Here is a 17,076-nt window from a genome sequence, read left to right as displayed (position 1 = left end):
ACCGATAAAAAATAAAATGTTACATTATATTCTGTATTTTAATACTGGTGCTCTATGCTAGAACTATAAATAAAAGCAGTTGTCCCATCATCAAGAAACATTCACTGACACCAATGGTATGTAAGCTAATAGAGTATATCATAAAGCACTATTTACTAGCAGCAACATTTTTATAGTTAAATTGTATAGAATTATGCCATGGAGAAGAGTGCTAAAAGAACTCTTTTTTCTTTGGCTCTGAGACATGCATTAGACATTTATAGTTTTGAACCAGAACAAGAAGTTAGTTGGTGTCTGTATGCTTTTTGATAGAAGGGACTGTTTTTTCTACAGCTATACCTAGAACAGTGCTTGGCATAAATTGGGTACCAAATATTTGCACAAAGAAGGTAGGTACCAGATAAATGTTTAAGCAAACTCAATACCTGCCCAAGGCTCCCCCATATTTTTGCTTGAATAGATGGGTACATCTGTTTCTCATTTATGGTCATTGTTATCAGCTTATCAAGAATAGCAGTGACTCTTTGTCGTTTGGCATCATCATTGTGCTTACAAAATCGAACAAGATTTGACAGCCATGGAGTCATGTATTCTAAACAAAGGTGTTTCAATTCAATACCTAGGGGGAGAAATATGCTATTAGCATAGATGGTCAATGAAAAGTAAATAAAAAATTATTTTAATTAATAATATTTTAAATTATTTTAAAATACAGGATTTGGGGGTATAGGGGTAAAAGGTAAAGATAATGTACACTTATGTGTACAACTCCTCCACAAAAACTTAAGACTTGTGAAAAGATGTAAAAATAGTACAAAAATTCCTTTATATACTTCATGTAAAATCCCCCACTTTTTTACTGTGGTAAATATATGCAACATAAAATTTACCATTTTTTAGTGTATACAGTTCAGTGTACACTTATGCAGTAAGTGCATTCACGTTGTTATAAAACCATCATCACCATCCATCTTCAGAATTTTTTCATCTTCCCAAACTGAAATTCTGTACTCATACATTTTTTATGGCTTCATATTATTCCATTACATGGAGATCCAACAATTTAATCAGTCCTTTATTGTTTGTACTTTCAAGTAAAATTTATAAAAATTTAAAATTCGACCTCATTTTTAACCCTCAAATTTCATAGAAATTTAACTGGATTGCCTTGAATTTGTAATAATCTGGGAAGAATTATTCATTCAGGAACAAGTATGCCTGTTCACTCAAATCTCTTCATATATTAATATTTCTCAATAAAGCTTTACACTTTTCTTGTTTTATCTTACACATTTTCTTTTTAGGGTTACATTCCTAAATTCATTATTATATAAAAAAAAATAGTGGCCTGATTTTGATGAATTGTCAAAGCTCTCAATTGTTCAATGCAGAACAATCTAGAAATGTGTTTAAATGCAGAAAAACAGGTCTATGTGTTATGAAGAGAGAAAGGGAAAAAATGTCAGTAAGTAAGCTGTGAGAACAGCAACATTTATACTACTGCAGGATATGAAGATGGACAGATGTGAAGAGTAGATGTTAAATCCATGAGACTTATTGAAGCCAAGTCAGGAGTTGACCCTGGACCTGAATTATATGCACTGCACTCTCCAGGAACTGTACATGAACAATAAAATCATAGTTCAAAGTCAAGCTGAAGAAAAGAGAAAATATTTCCCTAAATCAAGGAGACAATGTAGATGTTTTACTAATTTGGAATAATCTAAGAAGAGAAATGCTCAAGCTAATTAAACTGAAGCATGTTGAGAAAAATACTTTGTGAGTGGGTTCAGAGGCATGTAAGGTATCAAAACTTTGCCACCTTGATTTATTGCCAGGATTTCAGTGGATCTGTCAGTGTGGTATGCCACAAAGTCCCTTCAGAGTGCCTTCAGTTACAGAGTACCACAGGTGAAAAATTAAAAGAGGTAATGAGGTAAAAACATAATCAATTAGAGATTTCACTGGTAACTCCTGAAATGAAAGTGTTTTCTTTGAATTTTCTTAGAATTATTGTTAACACATTAAAGGAAATGATCATTACTTACTAGATTTGCTAAATCCAGAAATACACTCTTCCAAAAATTCTAAGGTGAGGTGTGGCTCATTGGCTGCCAGCGTCTTACTAATGGAGACGATAAAGAGGGTGTTGTTGGCAGGGATACATAAACCTGATGTCTCTAGTAACTGGCCCTCGATTTTTAAATTAAAGGTACAGGTTAAGGCACACAGAAGATTATAGGCAGCTGACCTAGGAGAAAACACAAATGAATGTTTTAAAACTTATTTTTTCTTATAATTCCAAAATTTTTTCATAAAATACAACTTGTGATTTTATTACAAAGCATAATCAACTATTTTTAAATTTTATGATCAATTAGAGTTGTTATGATTCTATAGTAAAACCAAAATACCCCTTGATCACTCAGGGATTTTTTTTTTAAAGGAATAGTCTTTTTTTAATTTATTTTTTTTTTAAATTTTAAATCTTTATTGTTTAAAGTATTACATAGGTCCTCCTTTTTCCCCATTAACCTCTTCCAGCCTGTTCCCATCCCCTTCACCCTAAGGCCCTCACCATCCCATTGTCTGTGTCCATGGGTTATGCACATATGCATACAAATTCATTGGTTGATCTCTTCCCACCTGCCCCTTCCCCTGCCTTCCCAAAGGGAAATTCTTGACATAACCAGAAGAGCACTCTGAGGCTCCTAAGATAAGTGAGGATAAGGCCTTCTTAAAAGACATCTCACTGAGATGTAAAATATGAGTGGTTTATGATTAACAGAAAGAAAGAGTAAGGCATATTGCATATTCAGTGAAGCTGAAACTCAAATTGTGGTTCCTCCTCCTGCTAGATCCAATTATAATGCAGATCATAAGAAGGCAAATGAAATGGCCCCTCATCATATTAAAATGTTAAAACCTTCAATTGGCATCTACTGAATCTCTTCCTGGGTATCCTACAAGTTATACTACAATTTTTTTAAACATAATCAAGTCCCCCTCTACTCTTTCATGAACCCCTTCCACATAACTATTAAAAATAAAAAACAAACAAAAAGCTTAATATATATATCCAGATTTCATTAGAACAAAAAATTCCCTTATAAATGTCTGAAAATAGATTTAAACAATTTAGGAGACAGCTCAAAAAACTCAGATTCATTTTTAAATTTAAATTTTTCTCTCCTATAGAGCAAAAGAAATGGTTTGTTTGCTCAGTAATTTTCAGGTTTTCCTTGCCTCTGAACTTTCATCATACTAATATATTTATGCAATAGACACAGAGGGAGGAAAAGCCACTGAAGTTTAAGTCTGCCAGAAGGCATTTTCTCTGGCATGACATGTTCCAGCAAAAAGCAGAAGCTGTCACCGTGCTTTATTTCACAGGAGAAGAATACAGGTTTACCAAGCAAATGATTTTTAGAAGATTGTTAGTTAGCATTCTTGGATGAGGAACTTTAAATTAGATATTAAAGGCATACATATAGCTCCATTTTCCCAAAATGAGAATATTAAGATTATTGTTTCTAAGTTTATGTATCTCTTACTAACTCCTAGGAATTCTGAGTTATACCATTTTGACATTGACTACTCTGCATATTTGTTTTTCTTTTTTTAGCATATTTTTATTGATTTCAGAGAGGAAAGGAGAGGGAAAAAGAGAGAGAAACATCAATGATGAGAGAGAATCATTAATTGGCTGCCTCCTGCACGCCCCCTACTGGGGTCGAGCCCGTAACCTGGGCATGTACCCCTGACTGGAATTGAACCCAGGACTCTTCAGTCCACAGGCTGACACTCGATCCACTGAGCCAAACCGGCTAGGGCTACTCTCTGCATATTTCAACAACTATAAAGAACTGAGGTCCTGGCCCTGGCCTGGTAGCTCAGCTGATTAGAGAGTCATCTGCATATGCCAAGGTTGCCGGTTTGATCCCTGGTCAGGGCACATACAAGAAACAACCAATGAGTGCATAAATAAGTGGAACAAAAAAATGATGTTTCTCTCTCTCCCCCTTCCTCTCTCTTTCTAAAGTAAAATAAAAGAAACTGGGTTCCCTCAATGTGGGGGTAGGTGTCAGACTTCTCTGAGAGAATAAGAGCAAAGAATACACAAAATCTTGTGTATAATTTCTGAGAGTTCATGAACCCCATGAGACCCACCCATGTAAAAAAATGTTGATATTTTCCCCTTTTAAATAGGGAGATCTGGAATCCTAAAAGGTCCACTTATTAAACCTGGGCTATGTTATACCCTAGGGAAGGTTTTCTGAAGCTAAGAATTTATATATGTAAAAACCTTGACAGTCTCAAGGTACTTCGGAGAAAAAATTATCCTAACATGAAATGGAGATTGGAAAAGAGGAAGAAGTACAAAGAGACACACAGGGGTGGAGGGATAGGAGAGTGGGGAAGTTGGGAGGAAATAATATTTACTAAGCACAAAGTATTTGCTAGGGGCTATACTATACTATGTGACATACTATTAAATATTTGTAAGTATATAAGGATGACATTGTTATTTTAAAAATGAGGAAATGAGCTCAGGTTCAGTACTTTGCCTAAAGGCATACATAACTGATCTATATTTAAACCAAATCTACTGAGCCCTAGCTGATCTGGCTCAGTGGATAGAGCATTGGCCTATGGACTGAAGAGTCCTGGGTTCGATTCCGGTCAAGGGCACATACCCACGTTGTGGGTTCGATCCCCAGTGTGGACCGTGCAGAAGGCAGCAGATTCTCATCACTGATGTCTCTCTCTCTCTCTCTCTCTCTCTCTCTCTCTCTCTCTCTCCCCCCCTTTCTGAAATCAATAAAAACATATTACAAAAATATATAAACCAAATCTACTGACTCCATAGACCATGCTCTTTCCTGATTTGTGTCCAGTGTATTAAGCCTAAACAGAACCAATTATCTCTGCTCAGATGACATCTATATTTATCTCAAGATTTCTTTCAAGAATTTTGTTAAAGTCACATAGATGGAAAATATACAACAATGTTATTGTTTTGAGTTATGGAACATTAAGCCTTCCTTTGCAAACAATGATAATCAAATTTAACTGCGAGGGACCTTAATAGTGATATACATTGAACACGGGAAAACTTAATTAGAAGACTCAGAGGAGGGAAACTTAATAAAAAACAAATTTCGGGGAAAACCCCCCAAAACTGCTACGTTGTCTGTTTCAGATGAAAATTTCCTGGACAAAGAACATATATTGGTTCAGTGTGAATCACCCTATTCGAAATTCCACAGTTCATGTGAATATGCCACAGCTTGATGAGGTCATGCTGGTTAACCAACATAGCATACCTCCCAATTTATAGTATTAGGGTAGAGGCTGCTTTCACAGCTTACTAAGTGGTTCATTTTAAAAGCAATAAACCTTGAATAAAGTTGAAGTGCATTTTTTAAATAACTTACCGTAAACTAGGATCTGAACTGCCTAAATTAAGTAATGCGATGTTGAGCAGCGTCCCAGGGACATCTTTTGGCCGAATCTTGGTGTGCTGGGGGATAGAATCTGGCTGCGACAGCTCCCAGCGTGTCCGGATGTGAATGATAGACTGGACAATGGCATCACACTCCTGGTGCATGAAGGTGAGTGGTGTGCCCTGGTTTGCAATGGTTAAGGTGAACTGGTTCTCATCCACTAGGCAGATTTCTTCAATTTCCGAAGCATAATAGATATCATTGAGAAAGACTGACTGCCCCAGGACTTTTGTTCGCTCTGCTGAGGTTACCTGAACAGCAGTAGAACCAACCTGGAAAGTGGTGGTGAGAGGGTGGAGTGAAGAAGCATTAAATTCCATTATGTTGAATTGTAAGAGGCCCCAAACCAACCAACCAACCAACCAACCAAAATATTATGTTTGCCATATAAGAGTTACCACCATTACATATGCAAATAATTATTGTAATAAATGCTCTCAAAGAGACTAAAAACATCAGAAAAAATTAATTTGTTTTTAAAAAGAGGTCAAGAATTCTATGGACAATTCCTGATTTTATCCTGAAAGTTCTTGCTTCTCATTCTGCAAAAAGCATGCCATAATCAGAATTCTCACTAGATAATTTCCACTCATTTGTGCCATCTGACTGATATAGAGCAAATTGCCTTCTCTACAATACTCTTCTATCTCCAACCCAACCTAGAACTAAGTGTACACATCTGTATCATCCACAGGACTCCATGAAGATAGAAAGCTTAGTTCTCTCTCTGGACTTACTTTACATTTGTTACAGTACCACAGGGACACTTAGGAAGGCCAGCGTACAGTCTGGTTAGTCAAGAAAGGCAGCGAAGCTAACACAGAGTGGCACTTACTTTGATAGAAACCTTGGTGTCTTTGTGAGCCAGCCTGAGAGCATTGTGGAACACCTTCAGGTCCTCTTCTAATGCCAAGGTGGCAGCGGGTAGCTTCTGCTGTTCGTGCTCTATGTGCTCAGCCAGTTTCCCAGGACAGTCTATGAAAATGAGCCTTTTGCTGCCTTTGAGGCCAGTCAGCAGCCGCTCGTGATACTTGGTGTACTCCCTGACCCAGGAGTTACAGTTATAGATATAAACTGCAGAGACATTGTCATAAGCAAAGCCAGGAAAAACAACAAACCACTTAGATAGAAAGTCCGTTTTAAAGCGATTGCTAGGCCCAGTATGGGTAAGGTCCACTACAATTTCATATGGCTTTGCATAATATGGCTTTAAAGTCAGCAAGACATGGTATATTAGCAAATCACCGTTGATCTGACCAGTTTTGAACCTAAAAAAGATGACAAAAAAAAAGGACACAGATTGTTAACAGAGTTCTGAATAGATACATAGATGCTACTAATCTATTTTATTACTTTATTTTCTGATTAGCTTTCTAGAGAAAACTAACAATAATACAAAAATTATACAAAGTCTGGATCTTTTTATTAATCCTAACCCAAGGATATGTTTGGATATGTTTTTATTGATTATCAAGAGAGAGGGAGAAAGGGAGGGAGCAGGAGGGAGGGATAAAGGGTGAGAGGGAGAGAGAGAGAACATTGATGTGAGAGAGAAACATTGACTGGTTGCCTCCTGTACATGCCACAACCAGGGATCAAAGCCACAACCTAGATGCATGGGATGATGCTCCAACCATCTGAGCCACCTGGCCAGGGCTGGATCCTTTTTCTAAAACAGTTGTTCTTTAGACATTGAGAAGTAATGCTGAAGTACAAACTTGTCCATCACAGTCAATCAAGGAAGAAGGCAGTGGACACTGGTAAGTTGCCTCCAGGCCCACCAAACTTCCCAGGTGAACAGTCTGGGTGGGAATGACCCACTTGGAGCCCTGGAGAGAACTGAATAGCTTTGTGAATTCATTTATCCTATCTTGACCAGAGAGAATGGTTCAGTAGTGATCAAATGACTCAAATTAGGACAACCAGAGCCAAAGAGGCCCAATTAAGACACTGCAGTTTAAACTCTTGGAAATTTAGACTTATAAACAAGGGGACACAGAGCCCTGGGAGTTGTTAGCTCGTATCTTGAGATCTGAAGAAAAGCATGCCTAAAAACTGAAGATACGGAGCAGAGAAATAAAGAAACTGGGGCCCTGGCCATTTCATTTGAGTCCTAGATAAAGCCTCTCCTGGGATCAAATTTATCCCTGGACTATTCAGTTGTATGAGCCAATAAGTTCCATTTTTTTAAAATTAAGCCAGCCATATTAGTCATATGTTGCTTATACTAAAAATAATGCTAAACAATGTGAGCAGCCAAGGTCAGGACCAACAGAAAGCCCTGAAGAAACACAGTACTAGAATTTCAATCAAAACAACCTATATGAACTTTGGCCCAATGTTCCATACTTGATGACTCTGGTAGTACTACTACAACCTAGGCTAAGATGAGTATCCTCTCCTCAGAGCTTTTAATCTTGTTGGAAGTAAGATAAAAATGGGACAAGTTATATGATTTTGAAATAAAAGAGGCCAGCTGTTGTCTCTCAGTGGTTGAGCATCAATCTATAAACCAGGAGGTCACAGTTCGATTCCTGGTAAGGGCACATGCCAGGGTTTCGGGCTCAATCCCCAGTAGGGGCCGTGCAGGAGGCAGCTGATCAATATAATTCTCTCTCATCAATGATATTTCCAACTCTCTCCCTCTCCCTTCCTCTCTGAAATCAATAAAAATATATTTCAAAAATAAAAAAACATTTCAAGATCAAAGAAAAAGTATGAGGTAGTATATAATCACTTATCAAAGGAACTGCAGAGCAAAATAGTGCTATTAAGTTCAGAAGAGGGAGAGATCAATACAAACTGGGTAGTCAGTGAAAGCTACTTAGAAGACACACCAGCTGACGTGGATAGGAGGAACTTCAAACTCAACAAGAGGAGGGACTAGCAGACCTCATGGAGAGAGGTAAAGAGGAAAAGAGATAGGTAACTAGGAGTGTTGAGGTCAACAGTCAGCTAGTTTAGCTAGAATGGAGGATTCACACAGAGAAGTTCTAAGAGATAAAGCTGGAAAAATACATAATAGCTAAATTGTGAAGGGACCAAAACTGTTCACCTAAGGGGCTTAGGTTTTCTCCTAAGAGCTCAGTATTCCTCAGAGTGTCACACCAGCATGAGAATCAGCTGTGGTGCCTGATAAAAATGCAGGTTCCTGGACCAAGCCCAGACCTACTAGTACATATAAATCTATGACGTGGGGCCTGGCAGTTTTCATTGTTTTTAAAAAAAACCCTCTCATCTAATGGTTATTTGCATGAACATTTCTGAAACATTGCTATAGGTGTTAAGGAGTTATTCAACTCTAATTTTTAAAGAAAGGGGTGATATGATCAAAGGAAGTAATATATATATAAAGGAGTCAGGGCTAGTAACAAAGATATTGTAGTACTCTAGACATGGCCTAATAAGGATTTAAAATACAGTCATGCACCACTTAACAATATAGGGAAACGTTCAATTTCATCGTTGTACAAACATCAGAGTGCACTTACACAAACCTAGATGGTATGGCCTAATACTGTAACTGTATGAGCTATATTTTTATATGACTGGTAGTGCTGTAGGTCTGTTTACACCAGCATCACCACAAACACGTGAGCAATGTGTTGTGCTATGATGTTACCATGGCTACTAGTGGCAATAGAAATTTATCAGCTCAATTATGTATTTTTATGGGATCACCATTGTATATGTGGCCTGTCATTATGTGGCTCAAAACTGTACTATGGTGATCATAAAAAAGAAACTGATCTAAGAATATAAAGGAAAAATCAACATTGTCTTAGGTCAGATCAGGGCTATAAGAAAGGACTTGAATTAAAAGGACTTGCTATATAACAAGCCTCTGAGATTACAAAGAATGTTGCTATCTTGAACAAAAACAAAGAGATCATGAGGGGCAGCCACTTATGGGAGAAAAATGAGGTGATGAAAGGACATTCAAGGGGGAAGGAGAGAGAGAAGGGGGGAGCAGAGAGAGAAAGGGAGACAGAGACAGAGAGAGAGGCTGTGTGTGTGTGTATATACACACACTAAACCACACAAAAGCATGTTCTGTCCTATATAATCTAAATTTACTACGTACTTTCTCAAATCGTTGCAGTTCCATAATTTGAGATGTGGGTTATGTATATCACTGTTTCTATTATTTGACCAATACCTCAGATCTCCAAACTCATTTATCAAATCAATCTGTGCATACAAATAAAATTTTTAGAGGTGATTTTAATGCTGCAGGGAAAATGCCATTTCATCTTCTTTTGAATGATACTAATATGTCATCCAAAAGCATATAAAGCAGGCATATATAATGAGCATAAGGTCAAAAGACATTAAGAGGAAAACCCTCCCTGCCCTGGAGGCGGGATTTGTTCCACAAAGCCTCCTGTCATGCCAGTGGCCAACTAGACAAGTTAGAGATTCTGGTGTTTTTTTCCCCTGTGACATGTGCTCTAGTTGCAGAGAAAAGGAAATGTGTCATCATCTGTGGTTTGGTTCGAAAAGTGGAAAGCTAGCTGTACATGCCCTTTTTTGCTGCAGATTTACTTTAACATTCCTATTCCTCCAAGTCTGTTCTGCTTTATATTACTGCAAGCTGTGCTTAAAGACAAGAAAAGAAGTGGCTTATTAAAATAAGGTTATAATCAGATTTTGACCAACCATTTTGCAAGGTAGGTAATATATATGGCTTTTCTTATGCCCTTTACTTATAACTTTGTACAGATTCGTGTTTGAGGAAGTGCTTCAAATAGTACCTAAGACTCTTACTAACAAAGTAGAATCATAAGTGATGGAAAATGTATGCTTTTTTTTCTGTCCTGTTAGGTAAAACTTAAGTTAGAAATGAGAAAGATTTACTATCAATATAGAGTTTTAAATTAGAACTAGGAAGGATCTGAGTTTAAATTCTACAGTCAATTAGAAAGTTTGGTTATGAAAAAAAGTTTAAAAAGTAAATTTATTATTATTAATGCTTAGGCATTAAACATGTTATTGAAAATGACCAGAGATTAAAAACACACACACCGACACTTTTGATAAGATAACCTGGCCTCATTGGTTTAAATTAGGAATATAGAGACAGTCCTCTATTCTTGGGAACTTGTAAGGATAAGAGAAAGTCTCATTTTGTTAACAGTTTGTTTATTTGGGGATGACAGCACATCTGGCTGAAGACAATCAACAGCGGGCCCATTATCCATCCCGTGGTAAGCATTGTTAAAAGTGTGTGAATGCTAGGATGCGTACTACATTGTTAACAAACTAATGTGACAGTAACAACCCACTTTAAATTATTTTACCATCTATGCAGATGGCCAGTCTAGTATAAAAGGATGGAAATTGCTTGCTAACCCAATTTAAAGTATTTCTCTGTGAAAGAATCATAAAGAAGGCAAAGATTTATGCCATTCAACTTAAAAATGGAAGCTGAACACTATTACATAGAAGTCAATGCACCGTATCTTTCACTGTTTATTAAAGGTCATAATCCAAAAAGTAATCTTAATTCTAGAGCACATAATAAAAGTTTTTTTCCTCCCTACTATTAATAGGTGATATTATTTCAGAGGTTAATTCCCAGTTAGCATCATTTATTTATTATAAGCTACTTCTTATACACTATTTCTTATAAAACCGTGAAACTGACTAGCAGTAGCACCTATGTTGCTTGGGAGTTGGGTCAGAAATGAAGAATTTCAGGTCCCTCCTAGATCTACGGAATCAAAGCTGAATTAAAAAAGGAGAATAATCTAGTTTTTTTTTTCTAGTTCCCTTAAATGATTACTAACAATAAAAATCTTATAAAAGTAGAAAAGGAGAAAATCTAGTTTTTTTTTTTCTAGTTCCCTTAAATGATTACTAACAATAAAAATCTTATAAAAGTAGCTCCAACAAACTGGAATATTATTATAAAAGAAATAGTTCAATAATGGTGGTAAGTCTTTCTGGCTTACCAGTCCCTGAACAGATATACCAGTTCTATTTAAATCACCAATTCTATGGTGGATAATGAGAATTAGAACAGTCTTATCCCCTTTTTGTACTGGCTTCCAGGGAGCTCAGAGCCAAAATGAAATGCAACCTTTTTATTTATATGTTGAGATGCTTACCATCTGCCTTGACTTCCCACTTCAGTCTAAAATCCCATGATCCTGAGGCTCTATTTCTATTTTACTGTATACTTTATTTTAAAAATTATGTCAAAATATTCACAGAAAAAAAATGCTAGGCATAAATAATATAAAAAAGTCAGTAACTTTCGTTAAACCTTTGAGATTATTCAGAAAAGTTCTGCCTCTTTTTCTTTGTAATGCCAGATTTTTAGGCTGAGAAAACAGGCATGCCGCCTTTGGCCTTTGCTTTCGGAAAGCCACAGTCAGTCAGGGGATACAGAGGTGAAAAGAGAGAACCACCACCATAAAATTGCTTTCACAAATCCTGGGGATATATTTCTAAGTACCAGCTTTATTCTAAGCTTCAAGATAAATACCCAAGAAGGAAAAATTAAAAAATACCCACCCTGAATTCCTATTTGAAGTCCATTTTCTTTTGGTTGCTACCACATTTCCCCTTTCCTGACCAGGAAAAAAAAAAGCTATTTTCATGCATGAAGCGAAATGCCTAAGGCCACATTTCTCCTTTACTATAAAGACTGATGACACATATGTTAGAAGGTGGGGAGTTTCTGCAAAAAAGGATCCTTAAATGGGGGAGGAATCAAAAAAAGCAGAAGTATATGACTCAAAGCTGAAGTCTAGCGTGCTTAAGAGGGAGAACACAATATAAAACCATGGCATTCACTTAAAAGAATAACAGAAATTAAAATTGTTTCTTTATGTATAGCCTAATAGAAAAAAAAACGGTTAAGAAGGAATTGCAAATGTCAGGCATGAGCTTGCAGCTTACTTGTAACATATCAGCTGTCTGATCTTTTAATACAATTACCAAAATCAGAAACCGTTAACTCTTTTACAAATTCTCAAATTATATTTCTATCCCCAACAGGTTACCGGCATTATCACGGATATGAAACACACAGGTCTTTACCTGCATCTTGCCTTTCTGATGACAACAGTTTTTTCTTTGTCTTCTGGAACAAGAACAAACTATACCCATCTGGGGGCTAACAACACTACTGTCTGGGATCCAGATATTCAAAATAAGACAGGCAGAAACCAAAATGAAAACAGTAACACAAACTCTGCAACTCCTCAAGTAGATAAAAGGAGCAATTCTACAAACATGCCTGAAACAGTAGCATCGCCTCACATCACATCTTTCACCCCTAAATCTGAACTGGAGCTTTATACACCTTCGGTTGCTAGGAACAGTGCTCCGACATTACAGAGCATTGAAAACACAAGCAAAAGTCACAGTGAAATTTTCAAAAAAGAAGCCTGTGAGGAAAACAACAACAAAATGGCTATGCTAGTTTGCTTAATTATAATTGCAGTGCTTTTTCTTATCTGCACCCTTCTATTTCTATCCACAGTGATTCTGGCAAACAAAGTCTCATATCTCAGGCGATCAAAACAAGTAGGCAAGCGCCAGCCTCGAAGCAATGGCGATTTTCTGGCAAGCAGCGGTCTATGGCCTGCTGAATCAGACACTTGGAACAGAGCAAAACAGCTCACAGGGCCCAACCTAATGATGCAATCTGCTGGAGTGCTCACAGCTACAAGGGAAAAAAAAGATGAAGAAGGAACTGGAAAACTCACTAACTAACAGATGCTTTAGTGAAGAAAAATGGAAAGTAGCAATGGGAAACGTTAGGAAGTAAAAATGAAGTCAGTTTTATATTTAATGTCAACATGTTGGTCTGATGATCTAAAATTTTACACGGCAGGCCTTGCAATTTAGAATAAAGCAGGTGAGAAGGGGAGACGTATGCCTGCTTACTTAATTACTTAAACGGTGTACTTTTGTCCTGACACTGAATATTTTAAAAAGCAAATAATAAAACAACCAAAAATGTAAGGAAGATTTTAAAGACAAATTGAAGAAACGGACTAATAGAAATAGAAATTGACAATTAAATATTTCTTGTTCAGCAATAGTAGTTAGATGATCTTTGAAAATAAGTAAACTTTTGAATAGTTTTACTGTGTCCTTAGAGGCAAATATATGCTTCAACATCTAACAGAATTCAAATTTCTAACTGTATAGTTTAATGGTAGCTTCCTTTGCTGAATGTGACAAAAATCCATACCAGCTCTTAAATCAACACAGCTAATTTTATGCTAGATGTTTTCATCTTTATATATGACAAACATAAGAAAATGTTTTTCTACTATAAATATTTAATTAAAACTTTTAATTTTGTATAATAAATTAAGACTTTGTTAGAATAAAACTGACTACGTATATTTGCATTCACTTTACTATCTGAGAGAACACATGTAAAGCACAATTGAAACAGATGAGATTATGGCCACAACAGAAGACTACCTGTAAATGTAAAGCATATCTTACTGTTTAAGTGTAACATACCTCTATTGTATAAATATTGCTCTTTGGATTATTTGTAGCAAATGTCCGAAAGTTGATTTTTCAACTTCAAGGATGCCAAGTGGCCTAATAAATGACCAATTTCATTTTTTTACTATCAATGGGACATGAGCAAAGAAAAGGTGTGTGTGTGTGTGTGTGTGTGTGAATTTGGAAATAGGCTATTTTAGGTAAATATTTAGTCTTTTAAAAAGTATATTTTTATTTATTTTTTTAGAGAGAGAGGAAGGGAAGGGAGAGAGAGAAACATCAATGTAAGAGAGAAACACCAATCAGTTTTCTCCTGTACACACCCCGACCAGGGACCAAACCCAAAATGGGCATCTAACCTGACTGGGAATTAAACTGGCAACCTTTTGGTGCACAAGACAACACTCAACCAATTGAGCCACACTGGCCAGGGCATGTTTAACATTTTAAGAAACTACATTCAGCCGAAACCGGTTTGGCGTCGGCCTGCGGACTGAAGGGTCCCAGGTTCGATTCTGGTCAAGGGCATGTACCTGGGTTGCGGGCACATCCCCCCAGTAGGAGATGTGCGGGAGGCAGCTGATTGATGTTTCGATGTTTCTCTCTCATCGATGTTTCTAACTCTCTATCTCTCTCCCTTCCTCTCTGTAAAAAATCAATAAAATATATATTTAAAAAAAAAAAAGAAACTACATTCAAGTAAAATAATGACTTACATTTAAGTAAAGACTTTAATCTTCAATTAAACATATTACAAAAAGTTGGTTTGAGAGACTTCCCAACTATTTACTGAACTTGACACGGCATATTAATTAAATACCAGGCCACATTTTAAAAATCACATTCCTTATTGATCATTTATTTTGGACAATATGCTACCCACTTAGGAAAATATTTTATATAACCACAATCTTACTCTCCCTTCTAGGTTGACGATTCTTATCCTGGTTGTGTATCAGAATCACCTGGAGTTTAAAAAAACTCACCAATGCCTTATTCTCACCCTCTCCTTCTGATTCAATTGGAATGGGGTGAGATACAGGCATTGGTAATTTTTGCATAACTCCCTAGAAAATACTGCTCTTGGTTAAATTCACTTCTTACAAGTTCTATGGTGCCAACGATCTAGGTTACATCTTAAAATGAGAGGGGAAAATAGAGCATTGATTTTATCATCAATGTATTACCATTTGTCATAAAGTTCATTCCCTAAATAACAAACCATATCTATATTATTCCAGATGAATCTAAATGTCAACAAAGTCCAAAGGAAAGCAGAGAATACTCATGCCAAGCATGGTGACAGGAAGGAGGCTGAATTTTGAGGGGTAAAAGGAATCAGATTGAAATGAAACTGGGCAGAGCTCTGGTTTTGTACAAATTAAAAATTTGAGATTATGTACTGGAATACATACTGATACCACAAAGCACTCCTTGAATCAAGTATCATATATAAATACTTGTAGGAAATTAAAATAATTTACTGTCTTTTTAAAAATAAGAATTTAGCTAGGCAACCAATATTCAATATACAGGTCAAACATTTTCTCACAATAAAAGAAAGCTTCTACTACAGGATTAAAATTCATTATTCCTACCTTGGCTATTAAACTTGTATCCTCAGAATGATACCATCCAATGATAGCTTATGAACAAACAGAATTAATTCTTTCCAAACTTGGCAATGTTTAAAAATGAGAAGCTAAGATATGTTTTGAGTTCAAATGTTAAAAGTTATTTCTGAACAAAGACACTTTTGTTTTCTATCCCTGGGTATTATGATCCACACACTTAATTTAGGGATTTTAAAATAGTGAATCAAAAGTTTATAGCATTTTTATTATATTCTTCTCTATAGTAGGACCCCTCAAACATTTTTTTGTACAAAGTAATAAGTTCTTTGCAGTTGAGAACTGGGTCTTAATAATCTGTGTTCCTCTGCAGTGACCAGGGGAAAGCAGGGCATGGTGTAACATTTACTGTTTGTTTCTACTGTAACACGTGCTATGGTAGGCACTTTACATTTATTTAATCCCATAATAAATTAGAAATTATGATCTCCATTTTTCAGATGAGGAAACAGGGTAGAAGGTGACCTGGCCAAAGAAATTTTTATTGAGACTGACTCCCACTTTTTTCAATATACTTTGCTCAGTTAACTTATTTAAAAAGTGATTCTGAATTTATTTTTCCATGGAAGTACCTACTTTGTAGATAATCAAAGAGTTATGGACTTGAACTCGAATATCATTTAATTGCTCTAACTGGTTTTGCTCCGTGGTTAGAGCATTGGCCCTGGAACCAAAGGGTCATGGGTTTGATTCCTGGTCAAGGGCAGGTACTTGGGTTGCAGGTTTGCTCCCGGGCCCTGGTCAGGGTGCCTGCAGGAAGCAACCAATCGATGTGTCTCTCTCATATTGATGTTTTTCTCTCTCTCTGTCCCCCCTCCATTCCACTCTCTCTAAAAAATCTCTCCAAAAAATAATTTTGGGTGAGGATTAAAAAAAATCATTTAGTAAAGTATTTGGTCAAAAAATCCGAATTAGGGAGAAACCAAGATGGTGGCATAGGTAAACACCGGAAATTGCTGCCTCCCACAACAACTTCAAAAATACAACTAAAAGACAAAACGGACATCATCCAGAACCACAGGAAGGCTGGCTGAGTGGAAATTCTACAACTAGAAGGAAAGAGAAAAGCACACTGAGACTCAGAGGAGGTGCGGAAGTAAAGTGCAGAGGTACGGTGGCGCATGCGGCAAGGGCTGGCAACTGAGGACGTGGCTGAATTTTTGAATCGGGAGGGAGTCACAAGCTCCCGACTGCTCTGAACTCCAGTTCCAGGAAGTCTCTGGGGACCCAGACTCATACGGGGAGAAACTGGACTGTCTGGCAGTGGGCAGAACTCGGAACTCGAGGGAGGCTTTCTCTCACAGGTGCTTGCAGCAATTACCGGGACACTGAGATTCGGGGCCTCTTAGGGCAGGGCTGAGGATCAGCCATAGCTGTTTGCTCCACCCTGTTGATCCCGTGAGACCTCACCCAAGCTGTGCACAGAGGCTTTTGCATATGAATGGCCTGGCCCTTTGCAA

The 17,076-nt window shown here is 36.9% G+C and overlaps 2 protein-coding genes across 4 annotated transcripts in view; one reads left to right on the top strand and one right to left on the bottom strand.

Annotated features, from left to right (window-relative positions):
• NF1 (neurofibromin 1) overlaps positions 1–17,076 on the bottom strand; it is a 327,459-nt gene that overhangs the window by 34,891 nt on the left and 275,492 nt on the right. The window contains exons 43-46 of the mRNA XM_014548834.1: positions 6,343–6,775; positions 5,439–5,779; positions 2,049–2,251; positions 426–619 (exon numbers count right to left, since the gene is read on the bottom strand). Of these exons, the coding sequence (XP_014404320.1) occupies positions 426–619; positions 2,049–2,251; positions 5,439–5,779; positions 6,343–6,775 (1,171 nt within the window). The remainder of the gene's footprint in view (positions 1–425; positions 620–2,048; positions 2,252–5,438; positions 5,780–6,342; positions 6,776–17,076) is intronic.
• Positions 9,915–14,131, top strand: EVI2A (ecotropic viral integration site 2A). 3 transcript variants are annotated; one of them, XM_005877630.2, is made up of 3 exons: positions 9,915–10,177; positions 10,667–10,714; positions 12,513–14,131. In XM_005877630.2, the coding sequence occupies exon 3, from the start codon at positions 12,534–12,536 to the stop codon at positions 13,230–13,232; it is 699 nt and encodes a 232-aa protein (XP_005877692.2). In that variant the 5' UTR covers positions 9,915–10,177; positions 10,667–10,714; positions 12,513–12,533; the 3' UTR covers positions 13,233–14,131. The 3 variants fall into 3 exon arrangements, with proteins under 3 accessions (XP_005877692.2, XP_014404323.1, XP_014404322.1); XM_014548837.1 differs by having other exon boundaries at positions 10,645–10,714; XM_014548836.1 differs by lacking the exon at positions 10,667–10,714.

The sequence above is a fragment of the Myotis brandtii genome, unplaced genomic scaffold, assembly GCF_000412655.1.
Source record: "Myotis brandtii unplaced genomic scaffold, ASM41265v1 scaffold523, whole genome shotgun sequence".
In the NCBI taxonomy this organism is placed as follows: domain Eukaryota; kingdom Metazoa; phylum Chordata; class Mammalia; order Chiroptera; family Vespertilionidae; genus Myotis; species Myotis brandtii.
The sequence above is the reverse complement of the archived record's forward strand: the minus strand, read 5'-3'. Positions and strand labels throughout refer to the sequence as shown.

Coding starts and splice junctions, on each gene's coding strand:
- EVI2A (XM_014548836.1), top strand. CDS start 12,534: ATGAAACACACAGGTCTTTACCTGCATCTTGCCTTTCTGATGACAACA.